We start from the raw sequence: 20,291 nt of genomic DNA, 5'->3' as shown, positions 1-20,291 counted from the left end.
AAAATTAGTAGGGCGGTAAATAGTGAGAATAGCAGTAAACTGCGGGAGGATATCAATGGACTGATTAGGTGGACAGAGCAGTGGCAAATGGAATTCAGCCTGGAAAAGTGTGTGCTAATGCACTTGGGGAGGCTAACAAGGCAAGGGATTACACTATGAATGGTAGGACCCTGGAAAGTACTGAAAATCAAAGGGACCTTGGTGTGCATATCCATGGATCCCTGAAGATAGCAGGGCAGGTGGATAAGAAGGCATATGGGATACTTGCCTTTATTAGCTGAGGCACAGAATACAAGAGCAGGAAGGTTATGCTGGAACTGTATAAAATGCTGGTTAGGCCTTAACTGGAGTACTGCATGCAGTTCTGGTTGCCACATTATAAGAAGGATGTGATCGCACTTAAGTGTGCAGAGGAAATTTACCAGGGTGCTGCCTGGTCTGGAGGGTCTAAGCTATGAGGAAAGATTGGATAGGCTGGGGTTGCTTTCCTTGGAGCAGTGAAGGTTGAGAGGGGACTTGTAGAGGTGTATAAGATGGAGGGGCATAGGTAGGGTAGATAAGAAGGCACTTTTTCCATTAGTAGAGGGGTCAATAACCAGGGGTCATAGATTTAAGGTAAGAGGTAGAAGGCTAAGAGGGGAGCGGAGGAGAATTTTTTTCACCGAGAGGGCAGTGGGAGTCTGGAACTCACTGCCTGAAAGGGTGGTTGAGTCAACATTCAAAAAGTATTTAGATATTCATTTGCATTGCCATAGCCTCCAGAGCTATGGGCCAAGCGCTGGAAAACGGGATCGGTTTAATCAGATCTTTGTTAACTGGCGTGGACATGATGGGCCGAATTGCCTCCATCTGTGCTGTAGACATCTATCAGTCTGAGTCTATGATGTGTACAGCTTTGGTCTCCTTAAGGATATGCTTGCCTTAGAGGGAGTACAACAAAGGTTCATTAGATTGATTCTTGGGATGAGAGGATTGTCTCACAAAGAGGGATTGAGTAGAATAGGCCTATATTTTCTGGTATTTAGAAAAGAGAGAGGGAATCTCATGGAAACATATAAAACTCTTAAAGGGCTTGACAGGGTAGATGCTGATAGACTGTTTCCCCTGGCTGGAGAGATTAGGCACCAAAATTTCCAGGGCCCTTGGAGGCAGGTCTGGAACCACAGGGCCCAAAAACAGAAATCCCATCAGGAAGGCTCCACAACACATTCCCACCTTCATGGGATACAACACAGCAGTGTGGTATAAGAAGAGGAGGGTGATGGTAGGTTCATGGCAGATAACCAAAAGCTCTTTCCTAATGCTGACTGGATTTTCCAGCCAGCATATGAGATTCCTGTAAACTCAGGAGGGCCATCAAGAAAGAGAGGCAGCCTTCTGGTGGTAGACCAGGGAGCCAGCAATGTCCCATGTAATTTTTACCCCACAACCCCGCAGCCTCAATTTCCTGAGGACCATAGCTGCAGCCAAAAGCCATCCTGTGATGGCTGGACATGAGTGGCCAACTTTAATTTCAGACATTGAAAAGTCTTCGCAGGCACTTCCATCTTGTGGGTCCTCTGGTTTTCCAGTGTTGGACAGCCTCTCATTGACTGTCCAGACGCAGAACTCCACCCACTGTCCAGAATTGGACAGGGCTCCCAGAGGAGGCCACTTAATTGTCTCCTCCATACCTCCCCCTGGGTTCCACCACTGGCATTTGTGGGTTTCCCATGAACGTTTCATCTTAACGGCAGAATTGGGCTCCGGAAACGAATATTCAATCCAAGAGGTCTAGTCTGGGGGTCATACTTCAGGATAAGGGGATGGATATTTATCACAGATGAGGAGAAATTTCTTCACTCGAGGGTTGAGAAACTTTGAAATCCGCTACCCAAGGTGGCTATGGATGCTCAATCGATGTTCAAAACAGATTAATAGATTCTTGCACACTAAGGCAATCAAGGAATTAAGAGAGATAAAGTGAGTAAGTGAAGTTGAAGTTCAGCCATGATCTTATTCAATGGCACAGCAGGCTAAAGGGATTTATGGCGTACTCTTATATTCTGTATCCTCCAGCTCTACAACCAGCCATGATCACAGCTCTCTTCTAATTCTAGCCTCTTGCATTTCCCCAATTTTTACTCCACCAGTTGCAGCCATGCCCAAAAGCCTGAATTCCATCCTTAAATCTCTGCGACTCTCTATCCACCTTAAAGAAATTCCTTAAAACCTACCTCTTTGACCGCACTTTTGGCTACCTGTCTTAATATCTCCTTATATAGCTTTGCATCAGACTTTGACTGATAGCCCTCCTGTGATGCACCTTGGGATGCTTTACATTAAAGGTGTTATATAAATGTAAGTTTTGTCATAGTACAAGTATCACAAAATTTGACAATCTCACTCAGAAGCCTTTGCAGTTTAGAAAGCAGAATAAAAATTCACACCAATCACAGAACTTGGTCATTAGATGTAATCTGCAGCAAGATTTGTACTAACTGTGATCCAAAGGTGCTGCACATTCCTACTGACCAGAAAATGGTAAAGGCTCAACAGCTCAATAAGGTTATCACAACATCAATGAGCATCATACACATTGAAAATAATGTCATCATTGACTAGAGGGTAAGAAAATACATACATTCACATACATTTCATTGTCCATGATCAAATATATTTGTAAAGCCTAATTGTTTGTGACAGTTGGCTATATTGATTTTATGTGAGGTAACATTAAATTACTTCTGTTAATAAAACATAAATTATAACTTTATGTTGATAATTGGAAGAGGTTTTACCATATTTAGTACAACTCTATATAATTGATATAGAAAACAAACTATGTCGAAAATTACTACAAAGTTGAAAAGGAACCTCACTTCTATTGTGATTTTCTGCTCAAAAATATGTGGTTGCAATCCCATTATTCTGTGTGAAGTTCATCCTGAAATAAAAACATTGTATGAATAGTCTTTCCAAATTCTACTACATTCTTCCTGCATTGGTGCATTGGAACATAGGAAATAAGAGTCGACCATTCAGCCCCTCGAGCCTGCTTTGCCATTCAAATACATCATAGCTAATCTTCTATCTCAATGCCATTTTCCCCCACACTCTCTCCTTATCCCTTGATGTCTTAATCTAGAAATCTAGCAATGGCCGTCATGAACATACTCAATGGCTGAGCCTCCACAGTCCTCCGAGGTAGAATTCCAAAGATTCACCACCCTGAAAGAATTCCTCCTCATCTCAGTCTTGAATGGCGTACCCCTTGTTCTGAGACTGTGCCCCCTGGTTCTAGACCAGCATCCTCCATGACCACTGCCCCCCCCCACGTCTCACCACCCCCTCCCATTCCTCCCCCCCACCACCCATCAGCCAGTGGAAATATCCTTCCTCATCTCCTTTGTCAAGTATATCCTTCCTTAGGTAAGGAGACCAAAACTGTACACAATACTCCAGGTGCGGTCTCACCAAGGCTCTAGGCTCTATACAATTGCAGCAAGATATCCTTACTCCTGTATTCAAACCTTCCTGCAATAGAGGCCAACATACCAGTTGCCTTCCTAATTGCTTGTGGCATCTGCATGTCAATTTTCAGTGACTCAGGAACTTTAGTATTTAGCATTTTAGAACAAAACACAGAAATTAACTACTATAGTTATTCAGCAACTTTTAATCATTGTGCTTCAGACTGACTGTTCATGCAGTTTTGTCTGAAATTGTTTTGGTTTCAGATGATTTTTTTTTGATCATGGTTTAAATATGGAATCTTACAAAGGTGAACAATGTACAAAAAATGTAAACTATCGGTTACATGCACAGCTTCAATCATTACCATTTTGGTTCAGTATGCTGCTTAAACAAGATTCTGGAAAATAAATACAACAGACATTTTACATTACAATAACTAGGTACTGTACATCTGTAAATATTTTATGTTTACCACTTTGCAATTATGTTAACGAGACAGTAGAAAATCTGCATTGATTTCATGAGGTAAATACTGGAAAAATGTCCATGTAATAATGCATTGCAGGCAATCACAAGATTACTTCTTTAACAGGAAGCCTCTTTGGGTTAAGGTGTTGGTAACACACACCTTCCATTACTACTTGATAATAGCAAAGAGTGGTCAACATGAATCAACAAAGTTTGTTGGTTTATTTATCTCAACCCTTTGAGTGCCAAATACCTTTTCTCAGCTTTCCAGGTACATATAGTCAAAATTTACTTCTGTACAATCTGATATAACGAAGTACCTAATAAAAGCAAAGATTTACCTAGTTCCAAATCTGTTCCTGACTTTACCTGTATTGATATAATCACTTCCATTATATACAATTTTAGATATAAGCAACATTGTGACATGTTGCAATTAACAATTTTTACTGTACACATCATCTGTTATAGTATCTGTAGAAAGTGTAAATTTCAAAAGTGGATTATAAAATACAATCACTGGAATCTAAACATAGAATTGCTCTTTATTTCACAGTACTGTATTTTCTAAACTGTTGGTACATTTTTTTGTTGCAGGAACATCATTGCAGCTTTCAAAGGTTTAAACGGGTGAGAGGAAACACCTCTTTCAGTTAAGAAGTGCGTAAATGGAAGCATTATCTCATTGTGTCAATACTGCATCATGTACGGATTCACCTTTGTTCATAACGTGTACGTCGACTGCTCCTAGCTGTGTGGTTCAAATCCAGTGGTCCTTGGATAACATACACAATGGCTGGGATGTCACTGGCCAAACACTGCAGATGCATTACCTGACCCCAGTCGACAGCTCTGACGCAAACAGGACCCTCCCCACAACTCTCTCCTCCCACCCCCGGAAATTAAATGTTTAAAGGCAAAATGCAAACAAATTTTAGATCACTGTATTACTAAGCTTAATATCAAAATTTCTCATTCCTACTTTTCATACAGCACTGTTACTTGCACTTCAACGTAGAGCTATGACAAAACAGTTAATGAAATTGTTCATCTCCAGTCAGGGTTCAGTTAAATCCAAGCACTCTGAATTTACTGTAACTGTTTAAAAGCAAATTTTAAAATGATGATTTAAAATTGCACTAGATGCACACCAGTGTAGTTTACAAAATATCTCGAGCTTTCATGCATTACAATTGTCCTTACCTCAACATCCATGTGCAAGCAAAGATAATCTATACGACGCTGCACTGAATAACAAGCTCCAAGATAATTGTTTTTTATATAATGTGTCTTTTTCTTCTGCTGTTAAATTCACAACTTATGTCACATTAAAAGCTTTCTATTAAAACTTCCTGTCAAATTTGCTGTGCACATTTCTATCCTGTGGCAAGCTGAAATGATTTCCTGGGATATTTACTAAGCACATACATATTCAAATGGAACCCCTCTTCAAAGCTGAGGAAGAAAATCTCCTAGTATGCCATAGGCCTGGCTAAATGTTTATGTCATAGTATTTTTATTATTTAGCAATATTAAGATTCAGACTAAATCCAAATGTCCAGTGAATGCTTGGCTTTCCAATTAGATAACATTGAGAGGTCAAAGGAGGGCCAATTATGATGTAAAATAGTGGAGCACTGATAGCTACCACTAAATGCCAAAAACAATCTACAAATATATACTTCTGAAGATACTAATGACGGCCAGAGGGAAAACTACTGCAATAACCAATGAGATTCCTCCAGCATTAGAGGCTTGAAAATTAGCGCATGAATGATCTCCTAGTTTCAATATCTGACATCTAACTTTATGCCTGGGACTGAATGTCTATTGTATCTTTTTGCAGAATTATGCCTAGAGCTATGAGTACACCCAGTGCGAATTTAAACTCCTGCCTGCTGGAGAGAGTCTCACACCTCCATTTGCTGCTTCTGATAGTCTCCTGAATTATACGGCCTCTTCCTCATAAATGTTCTCCCAGAAACAATCACTGCAAACATGGAAATATTCGTGCTTTTTAGGTACATTAATAGCCACTGCTGGAAACAGATGTGCAGGTTTCAATCTTGCTTTAAATTGGGAACACTGCACCAGGCTCTAATCAGCTCACCACATGCGAGCCAGGCTATCACAGCAGTATTGGAACTACTTATTGCCTAATAAAAAGTGAAAAGGGCATTAAACCAACCCAAAGCAAGACAACTGTGAGAAATTGAGTCCCAACTGTATTTAACTAGCAAAACAAAAGCTGCTAAATTGAAACAAAAAGATGTAGAAGCAAGAAATACAAAGCTGACTAAACACCTTGGATCTATGTGTAAGCAGTGACATTTTACCAGCTCTAATGACAATTTTAAAAGGAATTTTACCAGTCAATTTTTCCATTAAATTTGAATAAATTACATATTGTTCTTTCACAGTGCTCCCAATTTATAAGGCAAACGCACAATTAATGGGAACATAGAAAGTAAAAACTCAGTTATGGATTTCAGCTGTTACAGTTGGGTTTGTAGAATTTCAGAAGAGTTTTTGTTTCTGAATCGAACACAGCTAACCACTTCAAGAAATAGTGCTGAAGAATTAGAGATTTTTTTTCTTTCTTAACCGACTGAGTTATCAATTTGCCAACAAAATAATTTCTCATTCATAAAGAATTGTTCGAGTTCACAGGAGCGTGATGAAGCTTAGTTCAAATTTCAGCCAAACAGTGGTGTAGCATCACAAAGCAAGGTCATGGAAAGTCAAGATGATAGGTTCTCACACTTAGCTCCAGTATAATTGAAATGTTTACAAGATTTAAAGCTATACAAGTTGAAGAATATACAGAATTAATTGTCATCCATTTTCTCTATGAGCTATATTTCAAACATTATCATCTCTAAAATTTTATTTACAGCTGAATACCCTTAGACAGAAGTGTGATTTACCAGTTCAAATTTGGTAACAAAACAAAAATGAAAAAGTACAGACACATATGAAAGAAAAGAATGTTGGACAAATAATGCCAAAAGAGCAAAGAAATCAACAGGTTAGATGAATTATCAGGGCCTCATGTGTAGTATCAAAAGGAGCAAAGTCAAAAAATTTCAAAACCTGCCTGAACACGAAAGAGCTTTAAATGCATTTACATATAATTCTAAGTAAGTTGCAGTTAACATTGACCTTCCAAGCATGCAATGTGATTAACAACAGGGTAAGTTTGACTACATCAGCCAGTGCAATGCAAAGATGAACCCAAAATTCATTGTCAGAATAGTAATTGTTATCATGAATATGTTGTTCATCCAACAAATGAATCTACGTCATTCCAAAGTTTGATATTAAATTCTACAGTCAAACGAACCCCAGGCTATTACTTCAAATTAAGCCAGGAAAAACAAAAATCGTAAAACATCAATGCAACTTGTCAAAAGGTAAATTAATAAAGATATTAGAAGGATTTCTTAACTCAAAGCAAAAAGTGATAAAATGTTAGGAATATTCTACCAGGTCAGTAGCACAGACAAAGCATGAAGGAGGTTCAGAATGCAGCTAAATGTTTAAGTGGGCACAGTAGGCCACTAGAGAAGTGAGTTTTCCTCCTCCTCATCAGAAAATGGATTTCCACACAAGGTGTAGCATAGGGGATGACCATCCTAAATCAAAAATATTCTTTTGGTTAACTATTTATCAATGCATCAACAGTGTAAGATGTAGACAAGCGTTACCAATTCAGCACCACGTGCAACTGCAGGATTGCTGGATTCTGATCAGGTATAGAAAAAAAAACTATTATAGTGCGCCAACCCTCCTCAGAGCTCTCATCTCTAAATAGGCTACGCCCTAATTCCATTAACTTAACATTAATCACTGATGCCCAAAGCCAGACAAGTTGCCTGGACTGTATTTTGACAGTGGCAAATATTAAGAACACGGCCATCAATTCAACAGAAACAATTCACTTTGTGTTAAGCCAGCAGCAGCAACCTTTATGCTTCCTTTAATTATTTCCAGGAGGTTTATTCTATTGAAGGGCATACAACAGTACCTCTTCCCTGCTTCAATCAAGTTGTTTGATCTGTCCTAAATTGGAATAAAAGCTAATGCACTTTCCTGCTCCAAAAGTGCAAATATACAAAATACAGTGTCTGCTTAACCAGGTCAGCTCAGCATTTGCAAAATGAGCAGACAGGAAAATTATTTTTTAAAGAATGAATCTCGAATGATACAAAACTATGATTATATTTTCATTAAATTGCTGAGTTACCAAGTCCATTTACCTAGCATTTTATATGTAGAAGCTCATAATTGTCAGCATAACTCATTTTCTAAGGGGCCACATTTTCAGTGCATATTGGGCGCAGCCAAACATTAAATTCATTCTTTATAAATGTGTTTACAAGTTTATTACATCTGGCACAGAGCAAGCTGCTAGCAGCTGATAAAACACGTCACTGAGCAGACAATTAGTGTTCAATTACTACGTACATTCAAATAGTCAGAAACACAGTTGTTCCAGCATGGCTATTTTAAAACAGGAATCCAGAGAGGAATGAGGAAATTAATTTATCATGCCTGTTGAAAATCTGTTGGTGCAAAACCCTCAGTGTTTACAGGGGACATGTAAATTGCAAAAATGGAGATTTCCAACTTTCCAAAAGAAAACTGCTCTTGACTAAGCTGAAGACACTCGAGATTCCACAAACAGTCCAGCTCTTTTGGATTTTGCAGTGGTGTGAATTACTGATGACAGGACACAAGTGGCTAAAACAAACTAACACTGGTTATGCAACAAAACGCTATAAAGGTAGGAAATCATACTGTTAGATAGCTTCAATTTTCTCAGATCTCCCGATGTCATTGCCTGTTCTGTAGATGCTAGAAACACTCTTCAATACCCCTCTTAACTTCTGACACTTGTGTAATGAGTGCCAGTAAGATATTCAATCATGAAGCTTTTGCAGTAAAGTTTGATTCTGTTCTCTTTCACTCACCATGACCCCATTTCTAAAGAAGGGAGAATTCAGAGTGATCGGGAGTTAGAACCATGACCATTTTAATCTGACCCTAATCAAGAGACTAATGCCAATTGTAGCACTCCTATGTTGTCCCAACTGGAGTATCTCAAGGCAGAGTCCAAGAATCAAACCCCACATTCTTGGTCTATGGTTACTCCCCTTGTTTTAAATTCAACGCTGTAGACTTCCACTGTAAGCAACAAAAAGTATTTTGTTTCACACAGGGAAAAATTAGATTAAATAAACCAAAATCCACACCATTCATTATATAATATCTATGATTTTTTTTAACAGTTTTCCTGGCATAATTTAATAGAAATCATGTAAAATGGAAATCTTTGGCAATGAATATGAGTAAAAGTATAGTCTCCCACGCGACTTGCTTGATTGAAATCACTGCAAAAGCAAAGGATCCTGAAGTTGTGGTATGCAATTTGAACTTCAGGATTAACTTTTAAGACTACTAGCTAATTTTGAGAGTTTATTTATGAACTATGAACATAGTTTGTTCATGCCTAATACTTTGTTTATTGTACTATTTTATTAATCTAATCTTCCTTGTCTGTTTTTAAAGTCCACATCACTTCCCAGATTTGAGTAAGTCATTAGCCACAAGTAAGTTACAATCGCAAATGTAATAGCTACTAGCATGTTTACTAATAGTGTTAACTTTAAATGCCGAAGTTGGATCTCAATGTGCAAAAGACCAAGTTTAAAATGGTGAAGAAACTGTGAAGTACCGTTATGTAAACATCTGCCAGGAAATGTTAGTTTTCAGTTCCCCATCATGCGTACAAACAATAACATGTAGAGAAGCCAAGAAAAACAAAATATAAAACACTGGAACAAGATATTAGGTCAACTAGTTCAAATATCAGCCCTTTGATAGCACCAGTGTTAAGGTTAATACTACCAAACTTATAGATATTGTATCTGGTGTGGGAGGGCAGATAGGGAATGTTGAGAAAAGGGCTAACATAAAATTTTAACAAAATTACAAATTCTGAACAGGAATTGAAACAATAATCTGGTTGCTTATTTTGCCAACAGGATTGGTACTGTATGATGCAATACACCCATAGTAATTTCACACAAATACTGGGTCTGAATGGAGGCAGCATTAAATTTATGTAACTATAGCAGCTGAAAGGTCAGGAAAAGAGGTAGATGTGTAACCTCACAAATGGAAATCAAAAGGTCTCCTTACACAAGTTCATAGTATTTGCGTGTTAAATATATACAAGCACGCAAGTTACATCTGCAGTGAAAAGCCAGTGAACCAAAAGATTCTGCATCCATATTAAAACCTATACAGTTGAGTATTTTAGTTCCCATTAGTATATTTATTCTATATGTTTCTTTCAGAGCCATCTCATACTTCAGGGAACTGATCAATCTTTTGTTATAGAACCATATAAAATCTATTAAAATGGGTTGTTACAGATGTCACATTCCCATTTGCTGCACAGACCAGGGAGGTCTCAGATTCAGTAGTGAATCGATTTGGTGTTGGCGAATCTCAACTGAGATGACAGCAGGGGGCACTAAAATTAGTCCTAGCTCCCCAGATTTGGATGCCTGAAAGCTGTCATGGTTTCACCCCTGATCACTGTCCAGTGGCTCCAACTGGAAGAGGATGTGCGTAGACATTGAGTGAAGATACAATCAGGCTCAAGAATGAATGCTTTAAAAGCCTGCTGGTACTCATTAGCAATGCTCACATCTTTCAACTGGCAAATTCCCAAAAGGAAAACCATGCCAATGGGAATGCTCCCCAGCAAGAAATCAATGCCTCAAGAAAGAAAGTAGCAAAAAAATTGGAAAATGTATTAAATGCTATTATATAATTAATCAACATTTGGAGGAAACTACATTAAACTGTGACCATGCCTGTTATATACTGTATGTTTTCAGAACTTATCTGACCAGAAGTGGCAATTTAGGCATCACATGTCTGCCTTTTGAAAAGAAAAAGCGAAATCCTTCTTACTAGGGACTTTATAAGTTTTTACATGAACAAATCACATCCTACTGGACTTTTCAAAATCTAAAGCCCTGGCCTGTCCTGTACATTAGAACTATTAGCTCAGAGGAGATGAAGGGTAGGGGCACCAATAAGAATACATGCAAATCCAAACAATAGATTTGAGGTTTTTTGAATTATCAAATGACAACAAGTTACAAAACAAGCTTCCTGCATATCTATGCAATTTATAAAGTGAGCAGGATTCTGCAATAAACAAAAGGACTGAGACCAATGCTGCTGATGCTTTTAACAAAAGCCATTTACAAAGACATTAAGAGGACAGAAAACAGATTATGACGTTTGACTGGCTCTGCATGCATATAAATTTTCAAAATTTATGAAATAACTTTTTTCCCATGCTATGCCATTTTGCTTTGTATCGAATGTGTGTATTATATATACAAAACTCAAATGAGTTTAAACCAGAGTTTCAACTTTTTGCTCGAAACTAGATTAGTTAAAATTAACTCCAGTATCTCCAACTCAGCTGTAATTCAGTTGCACAGATTTCTTGCAGCTGTAGGTTCTGAACTCATCAGTCTTCGTTTTTAAAGCAATTCTAAAAATTACTTCACTTCAAATTGCTGGTGCCTCAGAAAAGCTTTCATTGTTATCAGTCTGCTATAGAGTTCACCTCAGTGCCAGCTTTATTTCCAGAGGTTTCTAAGATTTGAAGCTTCAGTTCTTTAACCATGGCTTCCAGTTTTTCTCGTGCTTCACGTTCACACCTCAGTTCTTCTTGAAGTTCTCGGCGATCTGCTTCTGCTCGGTCCAGCCTCTGTCTCAACTCTGATAACTGTACAACATAATGGAAGAAGGGGGATAAAAGCAAACTGAAGTTAAAATCGGACTGCCATCTGCATAGATCTATTTCAGCAGTTTATTTGACTATTGCCTGAAGAATATTCCAGAACAATTTACAAAAATAAAATAAAAATCTGCCAGACGGCACGAACATCAAGTCTGGAATGATGCACAGCTTTTTGCAGCTCAACAACCAGGAACCCCTACCACAAACTGTGAATTTTTGTCATTGTTATGATCTCTGTGGAGTCCAGTAACTTTTAAGAATTTGAACTCCCAGTTATTAACTAAAAAAAAATACACCACAAGATTTCACGTATTAAACAAAGTACTACTACATTAATACTACATTTCGTTAACTTATTCTTTAGGCCTGAAAATCTCAACAGGACACTTCCTGTTCTATTTTTATTTCCACCCAAGAGTTCCCCTACACTTCACAGGATCTGGAGGGTTCCTTCATTTCTCTGGGGTCAAAGCAAGGTCTGCCACAGTTCTCAGGAATTCACTTTGATTCTCCTCAGTGCTCCCACTATTCTCAGAGGTATGAGATTTCTTGGGGTCTACCCACTAGCATCTGGCACTCCTTTAGTAACTCTTGATTGCGGACACCCCAGCTCAAGCATGGGCCTCATTGTACTCTTGCTTAGTGACTCCAAATCAGAAAATACTCTTGGTTTCTGATAACCCTCTGCTACTGGTCCACGGCTTCTTTACAGCTCCTGACCCAGTCTTTAGCTGCCTGCCTCAAATCATCTCCCAAGCTGACTGCCTGTCACTGTGAGAAATCACACAAATCCAAAACAAACAAAAACCTCCATGCAATCTATCCCCACACCAATGTGGCATACGTGGGATGTCTCAGATAGAGATATGAACTAAGCAACTTTACCTTCAAAACATCCTCTTGTTTCTGGGACTCACATGACTAACTTATATCTCCAATGGGGTAACTATAATCTCACCAGGCTCACTGGCTGCCTTATGAAGCTAAGATAGGGCTACGTGCTGCTTATTGTTTTCACAACTCTGACTCCAGTCCCTTTAAGTAAACACCTTTGGAATTGTAATTATCTTAGAAGTGCTTACCAGTTTCTCAAACCAGGTGCTTCTATTTATATTGCTTTCAAAAAAATTAAGTTCTCAAACTAAAAGTTATATTCCTAAAACATACTTTAACACTACTGATTCCATCTCTGTCCATTATTTTGGATAGAAATGGATAACTAAGCCTTTAAACCCCACAAATTATCATTGATTATCATTACTTACTTCTGCCCCTGAACCACTGGTTTCTTCCATTTGGCACAACAACCCATAAACATGTCTTAGCGTTCCCTCCATAATTACAACTTGCCTAAAACTCTGCCATTAGGATCTTGTCTTACACAAGCCTCTCCATTATCTAACTTCCCTGTCATTACTATCATTGCTGACTTTCACATGCGTCTTAATCCCCCTATGCATTTATTTCAAAATCCTTCTCCGTAAGTCCCTCTGAGAAATCAAAAGACGTGGCAGAGAAACAGCACACGCAAGCATACAGTCAAAAGCTGACCCTTCAACTGGTAGTGCCTTGACATTTCACTCCAGAGGCTTAATATATTGAGCGCTAATAAATGCTTTCACATGTCCACACTGCTGACAGGCTATCCAGCAATGTTTGTCGGAAACACACAAAAATACACAAAAAACTCAACACGGAAAGCGGACACACGGCCTGAACATTTGCATTTGTGCTTGCCCAACATGTGAGCAAATAGTCCACAACATATTTACCCACCCTGTTCCTATATCCCATTATTCTCTTTTGCACTCATCAGATAAGACGGTTTTGTTTAAATTCCAAAAAGGCAAGTCGACTCAGCAAACAGAAAGAACATGTCTAGGCATTGCACCTTTTCAATTAAACTAAAGCATGGGGATCAACTGTTCCCTGGTGCATTCCCTTTTGTGACACTTCAACCAGAGTCGACTTGCCTTTTTTGAATTTAAATAAAAGTTTGGGGGATAACTGTTCTCTGATGCTTTCTCCATGGAAAAGCCTCAACCAGAATCCATGTGCTAATCAACTAATATGCTTTTCTCATGCAGTGTAAATTGTTGTTTCCTTTGAAATTTGGTATTCTTGCATCTGTCCTGATGCGTGCAAGACAAATACCTTTGGCAGCATGTCTCTTTTACAACAATACTCAAGTTCTGTACTACCAAACAATTATTCTCTTTTCCTTCATCAGCTTATCCGTTCTAACCTTGAATGTTGACATTGCAGCAAAACAATCAGAAATTCAGGTATGCACTGCTCCTGATTTTCAATCAATAAAATTAGTGGTTCCCATTTGTAGTGCAGAACAGGCTTATTAAATCACCCTATGCGCTACATACGACTTTACCTTTTTATGTTGTAATGAGCAGTGTTATTTTAACTTGCACTGTTATGCTAGATCCAAAATGCATCTCAAATCTGAGAAGTTGCGGCCAGTTTCTAGGTACAGTCAGGCGTGCATCAGCCTGTACAAATTTATAAATATCCCCCGTAAAATGTGTTATGCAAATACGTCATTTTCAGCTGCGAGTACTTCTGTATGCCTTAAGCTTAACTGTGAATTTATATGTTTTCTTTTTACTCCTATTGTAGGCAACACTTCCAGTAAATAGGTACCTGTGCAGTGTACTCAGCCTCTTGGCTCCTTTCTGTTGTATGATCGCACAAACAACCCTGCTTCAACTGCTCCAATCGCCACTCTAACTCTGCCTGCTCATCGCAGGCTGCGTTCATTCTCTGAGCATGCTCAGACTGCAGGGAATCCAGTTCTTGCTGCAGCCCGAGCTTCTCCTCAGTCAGTTCTTTGAGTTTCATCCGCTTTGTGACTTGCAATAACTCTACCTCCTGAACAGAAAAGAAATGAAGACTTAAAACGTGGTCCTGATAAATTTAGTCACTTAGTACAGATGTAGAAAACCTAGACTACTAATTTCCACCCTTTCAAGTGAATGCATGGAAAATTATGGGCTAGTGTACAAAGGAATGGAAAATCCTGACCATAAATTCAGGCCAGTAAATCACAAAATATCATTGTGCATGAAATTGAAGCTATAATTTTATCAAGTAGGTTAAAAGTTATCACTGCTAAACACTGAGGGCATAATGCGTATTTGTAGTTACTTCATTTTAGAAAAATAGTTTCTTTAGATTTTTAATGAGACCTTCACCCACTGGATGTGTATGCCAATGTCACCACAAAGGTAATATTAATGTTCAAATACGCATTAACAGGCAAAGATCTCAAAGTTATCCGAAAGAAGTTAGCTTTAATATTCAGAAAATTAGGGAAAATTTTGTTTCATGGATATATTTTTAAACATTATTAATCAACATGTTCAAATGTTATGTTGCTATTGATCATCTTCTGTTATGACATAAGTAGTTATGATACAAAATAACCAAGAACGCCAGGTGATGAAAAATGCCCATGCATTTTGGGGTTTTCAAAAATGCAGAAAACATCCAACATAATCTTTTCCTGGAGTCCATTTGCAATCAGAGATTATCATCTAAGAATTAACCAAGCATAATGCTAAATTTCACTTTGGTCTAAGTCTCAATTTATAACTCTTAGGTATTTTTTATTCATTATCGGATGTGGGCTCCACTGGCTAGGCCAGCATTTATTGCCCATCCCTAATTGCCCTTGAGAAGATGGTGGTGAGCTGCCTTCTTGAACCGCTGCAGTCCATGTGGTGTAGGTACACCCACCGTCCTGTTAGGGAGTTCCAGGATTTTGACCCATCGACAGTGAAGGAATGGCAATAGACTTCCAAGTTATGATGGTGAGTGGCTTGGAGTGGAACCTCCAGGTGGTGATGTTTCCATGTGTCTGCTGCCCTTGTCTTTCTAGATGATCATGGTTGTGGGTTTGGAAGGAGCTGTCTAAGGAGCCTTAGTGAGTTGCTGCAGTGCATCTTGTAGATGGTACACATTGCTGCCACTGTGCGTCGATGGTAGAGAGAATGAATGTTTGTGAATGGGGTGCCAATCACGCGGACTGCTTTGTCCTGGATGGTGTCGAGCTTCTTGAGTACTGTTGGAGCTGCACTCATTCAGGCAAGTGGAGAGCATTCCATCACACTCCTGACCAATGCCTTGTAGATGGTGGACAGCCTTTGGCAAGTCAGGAGGTGAGTTACTCACCACAGGATTCTTAGACTTTGATCTGCTCTTGTAGCCACAGTACATATATGGCTAGTCCAGTTCAGTTTCTGGTCAATGGTAACCCCCAAGATGTTGATAGTGGCGGGAGTCAGCAATGGGAATACCACTGAATGTTAAAGGACAATAGTTAGATTCTCTCTTGTTGGAGATTGTCATTGCCAGGCACTTGTGTGGCACGAATGTTATTTGCCGCTTGTCAGCCCAAACCTGGATATCATTCAGGTCTTGCTGCATTTGGACACGGATTGCTTCAATATCTGAAGAATTGTGAGTGGTGCTGAACATTGTGCAATCATTAGCGAACATCCCCACTTCTGACCTTATGATGGAAGGAAGATCATTGATGAAGCAGCTGAAGATGGTTGGGCCTAGGATACTACCCTGAGGGAACTGCTTCAGTGATGTCCTAGAATTGAGATGATTGAGCTCCAATAAACACAACACACAACCAGCTTTCTATGTGCTAGGTATGACTCCAACCAATGGAAAATTTTCCCTGATTCCCATTGACTCCAGTTTTGCTTGGGCTCCCTGATGCCACATTCGATCAAATGCTGTCTTGATATCAAGACCAGTCACTCTCGCCCCACCTCTGGAATTCAGCTCCTTTGTCCATGTTTGGACCAAGGCTGTAATGAGTTCAGGAGCTGAGTGATCTTGCCGAACCCAAACTGAGCATCAGTGAGCAGGATGTTGATAAGCAAGTACCTCATGATAGCACTATTGATGATTTCTTCCGCCACTTTACTGATGATTGAGAGTAGACTGATGAGGTGGTAATTGGCTGAATTGAAATTGTCTTGCTTTTTGTGTACAGGGCATAACTGGGCAAGTTTCCACATTGGTGGGTAGATGCCTGTCTTGTAGATGTACTGGAACAGCTCCTAGGCTAGGGGCTCAGCAAGTTCTGGAGCACAGTTCTTCAATACTATTGCCAGAATATTGTCTGGGCCCATAGCTTTTGCAGTTTCCAATGCCTTCTACCATTTATTTTTCTTTATTCATTCACAGGACGTGGGCTGCACTGGCTGGGCCAGCATTTATTGCCCATCCCTAGTTACCCTTGAGAAAGTGGTGGTGAGCTGCCTTTTCCACTGAGTTGTTTAATTGTCCACCACCATTCACAACTAGGCATGGCAGGTCTGCAAAACATAGTTCCGATCCGTTGGTTATGGAATCGCTTAGCATTGTCTATCACTTGCTACTTATGCAGTTTGGCATGCAAGTAGTCCTGTGCTTCACCAGGTTGACACCTCATTTTTAAGTATGCCTGGTGCTACTTCTGGCACACCCTCCTGCACTCTTCATTGAACCAAGATTGATCACCTGGCTTGATGATAATGGTAGAGTGGGGGATATGCTGGGCCATGAGGTTACAGATTGTGTTCGAGTACAATTCTGCTGCTGCTGATGGCCCACAGCACCTCATGGAGTCGAGTTGCTAGATCTGTTTGAAATCTATCCCATTTAGCATGGCGGTAGTGCCACACAAGATGGAGGGTATCCTCAATGTGAAGACGGGACTTCCTCTCCGCAAGGGCTGTGCGGTGATCACTCCTACCGATACGGTCATGGACAGGTGCATCTACGGCAAGCAGGTTGGTGAGCTGAGGTCAAATACGTTTTTCCCTTGTTGGTTCCTTCACCATCTGCTGCAGGCCCAGTCGAGCAGCTATTTCATTTAGGACTCAGCCAGCTCGGTCTGTAGTGGTACTACCAAGGCACTCTTGCTGATGGACATTGAAGCCCCCTCTCAGAGTACATTCTGCACCCTTGCCACCCTCAGGGCTTCCTCCAAGTGGTGCTTAACATGGAGGACTAGTGATTCATCAGCTCAGGGGGATGGTACGTGGTAGTCAGCAGGAGGTTTCCTTGCCCATGTTTAACCTGATTCCCTAAGACTTCATGGGGTCCGGAGTCGATGTTGAGGACTCCAGGGCAACTCCCTCCCAATTGTATACACTGTGCCACCACCTCTGCTGGGTCTCCCCTGTCAGTGGGACAGGACATACCCAGAGATGGTGACGATGGTGTCTGGGACATTATCTTTAAGGTGTGATTCTGAGAGTGTGGCTATGTCAGGTTATTGCTTGGCTAGTCTGTGAAACAGCTCTCCCAGTTTTGGCACAAGCTGCCAGATGTTAGTAAGGAGGACTTTGCAGGGTCAACAGGCTTAAGTTTGCCATTGCTGTTTCCGGTGCCTAGGTAAATGCCAGGTCGTCTGTTGGGTTTCATTCTTTACTGAATTACTTTTAGCGGTTTGATACAACTGAGTGGTTTGCTAGGCCATTTCAGAGGGCATTTAAGAGTCAACCACATTGCTGGAGTCACATGTAGGCCAGATCAGGTAAGGATGGCAGATTTCCTTCCTTAAAGGACATTAATGAACCATGATGCAACAATCATGGTTTCATGGTCATCAATAGGCTTATAATTTCTGATATTTTATTGAATTCAAGTTCCACCATCTGCCATGGTGGGATTCGAGCCCGGGTCCCCAGAGCATTACCCTGGGTCTCTGGATTAGTGACAATACCACTATGCCATTACCTGCCCTAACAATGAAAGAGCTCTTGTGCAAAAAAAATTACAAATAAAAGCATTTAATTTGAGGGATAAACATCAAGGCAACCTGCCTAGCTAAATTATAAACTAATTATTTAAAATGTTTGTTAGTGTTTGAATTTGCTGCTTTGTTCAATAATGTAATGCAGAGGAATCAGTCTTTGAACTTGGGCATTTGGCATAGAAAGAAACAAATAGGAAGTCCCAAAGCACTTTTAGCAAATTAAATACTTTTCGCATATTGTCAATGTAATGTAAGCAAATGCTACAGCCAATTTGCCCACAAACAGCAACAAGATAAATTACCAAGTAAACTATCTTAATATTGCTGGGTCAGGGATAAATGTTGGCTAGGCCACTAGGTGAATTGTCCTGCTCTTCTTCCATTAGTAGAATTTACATCCACCTGGTTTAACGACTCTTCTGAAAGGCAGCTCCTCCAACAGTGCAGCACTTGCTCAGTGTTGCACTGACCTGTGTTTTTTCACCTTCTTTATTCTACATGGGTGTCACTAGCAAAGCCAGCATTTGTTGCCCATCCCTAATTGGGCTTGAACTGAGTAGCTTGCCTGACCATTTCAGACAACAGTTAACAGTCAACCACATTGCTGTGGATCTGGAGTTACACGTAGGCCAGACCAGGTAAGGGTGGCAGCTTTCCTTCCTTAAAGGGCAATAGTGAACCAGGTGGGCTTTTATGACCACCGATGATGGTTTCATGATAGTCACAATTACTGAGATTAGCTTTCAATTCCAGATGTTATTAATTGAATTTAAATTTTACCAGCTGCATGGCCCCAGAGCATTAGCCCAGACCTCTGGAATACTAGTCCAGTGACATTACTGCTACATTACTGTCTCCTCCTAAAGAAGGGAGTTAGTCTATTATGTATTCAAATCTCTGGAATGGGGTTTGAATGCATGTTCTTATCTCAAGAGGCAAAAGTTCTACCATTGAAGCTGGCATGAGAATATCTTTGTGCTTTTGTTATTTAATGGGCAAAAGAGTACAAAGAAGAATTCACCCCCCACCCCCACCCCACCCCCGCTCCACCCCCACCCCCAACTTTCCCTTCCTTTTAGGATAGAATGAACGTTTTAATTTCAGTATTGTAACATTTACACTACCTTTGCAAAAAATGTTATGGTTTAAAGGAAAACTATAAATGCTGGAAACACACATTCCTGTCAATCAATATCTGGAAAAAGAAAAGTCAGGTTTACTTTTCAGATGTAGACTGATGAAAGATCATCACCAAAATATTACCATGCCTTCTCTTTTTAAAAATGCAAATGGACCTGTTACATATTTCTAGTACTTCCAACTTTTCTTTCACAGCTTTGCCCAAAAGTCTATAAATAAACCTTTGTCTACTACATTCTCTCTAGGTCTCAATTATCCTAATTCTTTCTCTCAGTCCCTGCAATAAAGCATTATTCAGCACACTGTGCCCTCCGTCTCTTAAGATATGCTCAGGACCACAGATAGATCCAGACTTGGTTCCTTTTAAAAAAAAGTTAGATAAATATAATGGCCTGGATCTTACAGTGGTAAAGATGGAAAAACTCAGTGTTTGCCATCATTACATCACTGAAACTAACAGCAACTTTTGGAGTCTATACATGCATTGAATAACAATGAAAATTCAGAAGTTGCTGTCAATGATTGTATACTTCTCCAGAAGGTTCAGGTTGAGGCAGCCCCAGGCTGCAATCAATGGGAAATAATTTCCACTCTTACACTGTAAAAAAAACGCTTGCA

The 20,291-nt window shown here is 39.8% G+C and overlaps 1 protein-coding gene and 1 long non-coding RNA gene across 2 annotated transcripts in view; one reads left to right on the top strand and one right to left on the bottom strand.

Moving 5' to 3' along the window:
- Positions 1-3,642: 3,642 nt before the first annotated feature.
- The window catches only part of skila (SKI-like proto-oncogene a), a 79,007-nt gene continuing 62,358 nt past the window's right edge, over positions 3,643-20,291 (bottom strand). Inside the window, exons 6-7 of the mRNA XM_041213173.1 lie at positions 14,414-14,641; positions 3,643-11,743 (exon numbers count right to left, since the gene is read on the bottom strand). Of these exons, the coding sequence (XP_041069107.1) occupies positions 11,561-11,743; positions 14,414-14,641 (411 nt within the window). The 3' untranslated portion in view covers positions 3,643-11,560. The remainder of the gene's footprint in view (positions 11,744-14,413; positions 14,642-20,291) is intronic.
- The window catches only part of LOC121291698, a 123,501-nt gene continuing 111,602 nt past the window's right edge, over positions 8,393-20,291 (top strand). The window contains exon 1 of the long non-coding RNA XR_005946051.1: positions 8,393-8,710. This is a non-coding gene — a long non-coding RNA (uncharacterized LOC121291698). The remainder of the gene's footprint in view (positions 8,711-20,291) is intronic.

Source organism: Carcharodon carcharias, chromosome 2, assembly GCF_017639515.1.
Source record: "Carcharodon carcharias isolate sCarCar2 chromosome 2, sCarCar2.pri, whole genome shotgun sequence".
Taxonomy (NCBI): Eukaryota; Metazoa; Chordata; class Chondrichthyes; order Lamniformes; family Lamnidae; genus Carcharodon; species Carcharodon carcharias.
The sequence above is the reverse complement of the archived record's forward strand: the minus strand, read 5'-3'. Positions and strand labels throughout refer to the sequence as shown.